The sequence below is a fragment of a genome, unplaced genomic scaffold, assembly GCF_019419815.1.
Source record: "Pyrus x bretschneideri cultivar Hongxiangsu unplaced genomic scaffold, Pyrus_bretschneideri_v1 Contig73, whole genome shotgun sequence".
Classification (NCBI taxonomy): domain Eukaryota; kingdom Viridiplantae; phylum Streptophyta; class Magnoliopsida; order Rosales; family Rosaceae; genus Pyrus; species Pyrus x bretschneideri.
The window spans coordinates 823,113-830,771 of record NW_025999813.1 but is presented as its reverse complement, the minus strand read 5'-3'; the positions used below and the strand labels follow the sequence as shown (position 1 = coordinate 830,771).

The following is a 7,659-nucleotide window of genomic DNA, read 5'->3' as shown; positions in this document are numbered from 1 at the left end:
ACAAATCTTTTTCCAATCCAACTGCTCAAAATTTTACTCACTCTACAGCCTTGATTGCTCGGGGCGATAGTGTAAAATCAGGTCCAAAAAATACTCTATAGCCATTCCACCAAAGACAACTCACTGCTCTTATCTTGTCTTCTCCTACGTTCAAAATTCTATAGCCATTCTACCAAAAGAAAAAAAAAAACTCTATTCCCATGTTTTTACCTTTTTATCCCTTTACGTGGTAGTTTTGTTTTGCTAGAAGACTACAAATTGAAATTTTTTTTTTTTTTTTAAATCTGAATCAAATAAGAGTTTTTTTGGATTATGGTTATTTTAAAATTTTTGCCTTCTGGATTTATATATATAGAAGAAGAAAATATAATGATAGTAAATAATATTATCAAAAATTCCAGGCAAAGAAATATTGCATACCAAGAAATTGAAAGAAAGCACGATAAAGAGGGAGATCGAGAGATTTGGCCTTAATTCATCAAATGCTTGGAACTGAAAGAAAAATAATAATCAATAAATGGTTGTTCTAAGCACATGAATAAGAATGCAAAGATTATAAATAATTAGATAGAATCTCACATAGAAAGGATAAAACAATAAAGAATTCAAGCCAGAGAGATTTAGTGAAATCATGGTTACAAACTACAAATATATAAAAATTGCTAATATACAAACGAATGAAGTTAAACACCTCTTTCTTATGGATCTGCAACATTTGAAGTAAAGGGAGAATTAACAATTACCATCTTCCGATCCCTCATTAAAACCAAATTCTTACCAAATGGCTAAAACCTCCACACTGTCACGTTCACGGCTAAAACCTCCACACTGTCACGTTCACGGCTAAAACCTCCACACTGTCACGTTCACCGCCCCTTTCTACGTACTGCGGTAAAATGCCCCAAGCGCTGCAAATTTTTTATGGGATTTTTCTGAAAAACTTGTTCCTGTGGAATTTCATGATTAGGGGATATGCCTGCAATGGATGTCCGTTCAAGGCTTCAAGTCTCTGGTTTTGTACCGTGAAATACTTAGTTTTGGACTGAAAGTGGACAATTTTACGTACCCATTTGTTCTCAAGGCATGCGGTGAGATGTTGGCTGTAGAAATTGGGAGGAAGATTTCAGTTCATCGTAAGTTATTTGCAAACTGAGTTGCTCCGTCGTAGAGATTATTCTCTCTTTCTCCCTCATTTCTCTCTCTTCCCTTTCTCACTTTCCCCAACCTCTCCTTTCCTCTCCTTCACCGACAACCACAAGGATGAATTAGAACCTGCCCAGTATGAAGCTCTTCTCAAAGTGAGCGAGTAAGTCACCTCTGCTCTTGCAGAGATGATCGTACTTGTAAGTCTCCCTGTAATTTGGTTGATGAGAAAGTCTCCCCAACAGCCACTAGGACGACATCGACGAATTCTATAGTGACCCATGTGTGTTTTTCATTTCTTTCTTCAACTTTTGTGTAATCTGATTAGAGATGCACCGAACTCATCCCCGAATCGCCAGGTTTCGTGAAATCCTTGATTTTCCAAAATTTATTGCATTGTAAGAGTGAGATCTCACGAAGAAATGGGGGGAGACAGAGTCGAAGAGAGAAGGAAGAAAGATAATAAACGGTAAAGGCAGGGGTAAAATTGAAAAATCAGTGTTTGGATCATTTTAATTGGATTTGTTTAGTGCTAGACTTTGTCCTAAACATTAAATAAAATTAGTACCTGATTTTTTTGTTAACATTTAAACTTTTCATATCTTTTTCATTAGTTTTCTTATGAAAGAACCTCTTGCCACTGATCCAATCCATTCAAAATAAAATAGCCAAAGATCAGCCACCATCACTTATATGTTCCTGTATATGCATGACTCTATAAATGACGAATAAACGGAATATAAAATTTTATTAGGTGAAACGAAAGAAAAGACAACAAATCACCTAGACGGCTATATAATTTGACAAGACTACAGTGTGACTGACTTGTTTCTCAAACTAAATTACCAGCAATCCTAATGCGAAAATACCAAAAATACCCTAATACGAAATCAAATCAAATCTCAATTTATTTTCCTAAATAAACTGATACATTCCAACCATAACGTGATCTCTGTGGCAAATGCAACTATGACTATGGCCCTTTCTTTACTGGGGTTAATAACACTTTTGGTGAAACGATTTAAATCCTACTTCAAAGTTGTTCTCCATATTTCTCTCTCTAATAACAACTCATGCATAAAAACCGTAAAAGAATTCTTATATATTAATCAGAGGAGGAATGTTGCCTAGATATTCAAGATCAAACCATCTCACTAATTCATTGAAGAGGGATCGATTAGTTCAGATTATTCACACTAATATCATAAACATTATCAGTTATATAGCAGGTCACATACCTGAACACTTGTGGTAAGTCTTCTGGCTTAGTAGGATTAGGAGCCGCGTAGTACATAAAAGTATCCCTCCAATTAGTCGCGGATGCACAGTAAAGATTAGAGTTGCTATTGTAGACCACAGGTTTAAGGGATCACGAGTATAAAACTCCTTCTTAACTTGAGTGTCTAGCTCAAAAAACCCACGCACGCCATCCTTGATCTCCTCTAGAACGTCATTAGGTATTCCGTGGTTGAAAATTTGAAAGAAGCCCCAAGTCTCCGATGCCTCTTTTAACTTTTGCAACAATTTCCTTGCGCATAGTTAGACTACCAAGTTCAAGGCCTTCAAGGTCTATGACTGGAATGCTGAACTGGCTGGCTTCTGAATCAGAGGTGGAACTGCTGATGCAGTACTGATCACCCGGTTTTGGTGGTTGATGAAAAATCCGAGGAACTTGGGTTATCCCGGCATCAACCAGGCCTTTAACACCTTCCTTCGTTTCATCAAATGCTTTCACTTCGCTTTTTCTGTTATGATTGTCTGGAACTTCATTTGAAGTGCTGGTAGCTACCATATCTTGGTTTACTGGATGTCAGATGATTTAGATCAAAGGTAGTGTATACTTTTGCAAAGGAGTACCTTACAAGTAGTGAAGCTGCTGGAAGAAATTAAGCAACGTACTTGTAGAAAGTCACTGAATTTGCTCGTTTTCAATATTAATATAATAAGTTATGACAGTTGTTTATCACATGAGTATATATTGACATATTTATAGAGTTCAAGACATATAATATTTGACAGTTCAAGATCCAAGGTTTGATCCTAATAACTTCAATTTAATACTTCAAGTTGGTTTATTGGTGGAAAACTTAATCTGAATAATGAACTATTGTTCAATAACCATTACAGCTGTCAATGATGTACAACTTACTAAATTACATTTCTCTACCAACTTACCAACTGAATTATTACAAGGAGTCAAAACAACCAATATATATATATGGCCAAAAGAGTAATGTTACACACCATACATGTATTTTTATTTTATAATTTAGAACGGCAGATTTCAACACTTTACGGAATATATATAGCAGTAGTTTAAAGCTTGAATTGAGGCAAGGCAGATGTGCCATCAAGGCCTTTGAGTTGGACGCAAGCAAAGTAATCCCTCACAGTGGTCTCTCTATACTTTGGAGGATTGTCTTCTGATAATAGCTCTTTGATCGGTCCAAAGAGTTTTGTCGACGGCAACATACCGGTGAAGAAAAAGCTCGCAATGGATACTCTTGGACCTACACGGCTTGCTAATACTCTGTGTTGCACGCTCTTGAATCTATCATTTGATATGAGCTGAAACCCAATTCAACTTTAAAACCAAAACAAGGAGCCTAAATACAACAATTTGAGGCATATTCTAAAACAATACTACTATAAGATTTTCTCAAATTTCTTTCAAAAATCTTGATGACACGAGAGAAAATTCTAATATAGTCGCTAGAGAACACAACAAATAAAGAAGGGGTGTGATATCCACACTCCGCTTTTTACTTCTCCTACACTTTTTTGGTTTTCGACCGTCGGATCGGATGAATTGAAGAAGATCAATAAACAGAAATTAACAAAAGGTGTGCACCCCATAAAGAAAACCTGGCCCACGTCAACTGTTATTGGAGGAATGTACTTTCATTTTCCGTAAACATTTTAATGTTTCGATAAATTAAATGTGTTTTAAAGCTTCAATTAGCAATACACTATTATACACGCACACAAATAAATTTTACATTTTATACAAGTTACTTTCACATATTTTTCAATAAAACACATAAATTTTACGTTTTATACAAGTTACTTTTTACATATTCTACATGTATTTACAAAACCCCCCGCAAAAAAAAAAAAAAAAAAAAAAAAAAAAAAAAAAAACCAGAAAGAAAAGGATATTAATAGTGCCTAAATAATCTAATTATATTTGAATTGAATTTTTTTTTTTTTTTAAAGGCCGAATTCTTTAAATATTTTCTTAATAAAGTTGCTCAATATTATTATACATGCTCACTTTAAAGCAAGGAGACAAATACTTTTTAAAAGGCAGAATTTTCTAAATATTTTCTTAATAAAGTTGCTCAATATTATTATACATGCTCACTTTAAAGCAAGGAGACAAATACTTTTTAAAAGGCAGAATTTTCTAAATATTTTCTTAATAAAGTTGCTCAATATTACTGTGCATATTATGATTATACATACATAGTTAAAGCAAGGAGCCAAATGCTACTCAACAGAAGAAAAGAAAAAAAAAAGAGACGATAACACTTGGTATAATTTTGAAGTTAGTTGGCTTGTATTGTGACAATATTAATATATACACGGTTGTCCATCCAATTGGGATTAATAATCAGAATTGTTTACTCCCTAACTCACCATTAACAATCAAAACTATCACATTAACAAATGTCGTCTCTGTATCATTTTTCATCTCTAATTTAAGTAATTATTATTGCTGTGAGATTTATAAATTGTTATTAGAAAGTCAACGGTGCAGATTTGGTTTGTACTCACCTGTAGAAGATCCCCAATGTTAACCACAAGAGCCCCAGGCACAGGAGGAACATTAATCCACTTGTTCTGAGGAAGAACTTGGAGACCACCAATATGATCTCGCAGAAGGATTGTAAGGAAGACAGCGTCGCCGTGCTTGGCGGTGCCCATTGTCAATTCTGGCTGTGGACAAGCAGGATAGTAATGGCTTAGAAGCGCAAGCCCCTCACTGCAACCTATGTCATTCAAGTGACTTGGCTTTAGGCCAAGAGCCTCGGACAACAACTCCAACAGCAACTTCCCCAACTTCATTACTTGCTTCGAATAATCAACCAGTACGTCCCTACAAGTTGAAACGCAGAAAATCAAGCATTATAAAATCCCTCCTCTTGGAGTAACAATTATATGACAGAGATTTAACAAAGCTGAGCGGCTTGTGTGTCGTGATTTTAATTGTATCTCTCCGATCTTACACATGATCGTTTGGTATATCAACAGTCACTCTTTACTTTGTTGGAGTAGGTATTAAGTTCAAATCTCACTGGTGACAATTGTTAATCAAAAAGCAAGATTTTTTGACTTTGGAAATGATTTTTCGAGAACCACTCAACGGGGGCATATAAAACTTTCAGGAAACAAATGAAATCCTACTTGAAAGTGTATTTATTAACTACCAAAATTCAATACGTGATCGAATCTCATCTAGGATGGATTATTGCTGAATCAAACTAATTTCCAATTACATGTCATACACACACACACACACACACACAAACAAACATACCTGCATATTTCTGGCAAGTCTTCCGGCTTAGGAGGATTAGGAGCCATGTAAATCCCAAAACTATCCCTCCAAGTAGCGGCCGGTGCACTATACAGATCAAAGTTGGTATTGTACAACACAGTTCTGGACTGATCACGAGTATAAAGCTCCTTCTTCACCTGAGTGTCTTGCTCAAAAAACCCACGTGCCCCATTCTTCATCTCCTCCAAAACATCAACAGGTATTCCATGATTTGCAATCTGAAAAAATCCCCAATTCTCCGATGCCTCTGCGACTTTCGCAACAATCTCCTTGCGCTTAGTTGGACTACCGAGTTCAAGGCCTTGAAGGTCTATGACCGGAATGCTAAACTGGCTGCTGGCTTCTGAATCGAGGTTGTCATCCAAGTTCGGCGGGTGATGAAATATTCTAGGAATTACTGTTATGCCGGCATCAACAAGGCCTTTAACACCTTCTTTTGTGTCATCAAAAGCTTTTAGTTCACTTTTGCGATCGTAATTTGTGTTGGTAGCTGCCATCTTCGTTTGTGACTAGATACGATCAGACAGAGTAGTGTATTTGTGTGTATTAGTGATCAGAGAAGATGATCATTTTATAGCCGCCGAAGTTGGAAGAGTAGACCAAAAGATGATAGCAGAATAATTTGGACTTTATTGGCAATCAACATCAATCATTTTCCAAAGACTAATAATATATTAGAATAATCTCATTAGTAAGCACATGTTAATTAGGCATCACTTCACTATTTCAGCAACTACTACTTTTGACCAAAAAATATGCTTGGGGTGTTGGGTTTTATTCATTTATAAACGGCATATCATGACTGGAATTGTCTGGTAAAAAAATATAATATTGTTTGGGCTCAAAATGTTATTGGGCCAAGCGTAGGTTCGGCCCAAAGCTTTTCCGAGTGTATTATGTGGGCTGCCTGGTGGTCCCGGGCCGTTCAGGGTCGAATCCTATCGCAAGAAGGAATAATTCGGATGAGAAGAGGGGTTGAAGAAGTCCTAATATGATAAGGGGTCCTAATGCAATTTGGATTCTCGACCAGCAATGAATATGGTCCCAAAAAGGGGTGAGTTCAAAGTCCTAATAGGAGTAGGATTGGTCAAGGTAGAGTTGGAACAGAACAAGAAGTCCTAGTATAATACGGGTTCAACTTGACCTTGGGGAGTTTTTGTTGCTATAAATAAATAGCAGAGTGCATCATTCAGGGCTCCAAAAAAAAAACACATAATTGCCCTGCGCAAACCTCTCAAACAACTTGAGATTTTTCATTTTCTTTTTTCGCCAATACATCTTCAGTTTGGATAAACAGCACTGTGAAGGCAACCGGCGAACATCTTCAGTTTGGATAAACAACACTGTTGCCGTAGAGTCAGCCGACCGAGAAGCACCTTTAATTTGGATAAACAGCATTGTGTCGAGGCCGACTAGTTACCTATCCAAGTCTTGGTTGAGAAGGGTTTCCGAATTCTTATTGGCAGACATCATCTTATTAGTCTTCTCGGCGAAGTAAGGTGTTACGAGTTATGACATTCAGCATAATGAACGCCGAGTGATTTTATGATTGGATACTCCCAAGTGGGTTTCAGAGTTCGGCATTCTGACAGTCGAACCACATTTACCATCAAGACAGACATCACCTTTGAATACTTGTGTCCATATAATCTAGTGTCGATTCAGCGTGCTTATACTCTCACGAATATAATCACTGTGACCGAATTCGGCGTCGATGATTCGTGAACTTCGCAGAACTAGTAGCCTTGTCTTCAGGCTCGAGAATCCAAAGGCCGAGATTTGTTCCTTCTTCGCCACAGTCGCAAGATAAAGAAGTCAGCAACGCGCTCAATTCAACATCAACAAATTTTACTCCTCGGCCGACGAGTTGGCACGCCCCGCATTCAACCGAATGACGTAGTTAGCTTATTAATTACTTGACCTGTGCGCCACGCCCGGTGGGACCTTGTGCTAGA

The 7,659-nt window shown here is 37.0% G+C and overlaps 1 protein-coding gene and 1 pseudogene across 1 annotated transcript; both read right to left on the bottom strand.

Moving 5' to 3' along the window:
• Nucleotides 1-637: 637 nt before the first annotated feature.
• Nucleotides 638-3,101, bottom strand: LOC103967498 (annotated as a pseudogene).
• A 135-nt stretch (nt 3,102-3,236) lies between these two features.
• On the bottom strand, nt 3,237-6,271 carry LOC103967481 (1-aminocyclopropane-1-carboxylate oxidase homolog 1). Its single transcript, XM_009380732.3, has 3 exons — nt 5,684-6,271; nt 4,921-5,242; nt 3,237-3,711 (listed from the first exon to the last, which is right to left on the bottom strand). The coding sequence occupies exons 1-3, from the start codon at nt 6,199-6,201 to the stop codon at nt 3,460-3,462; spliced, it is 1,092 nt and encodes a 363-aa protein (XP_009379007.2). The 5' UTR covers nt 6,202-6,271; the 3' UTR covers nt 3,237-3,459.
• Nucleotides 6,272-7,659: the final 1,388 nt, after the last annotated feature.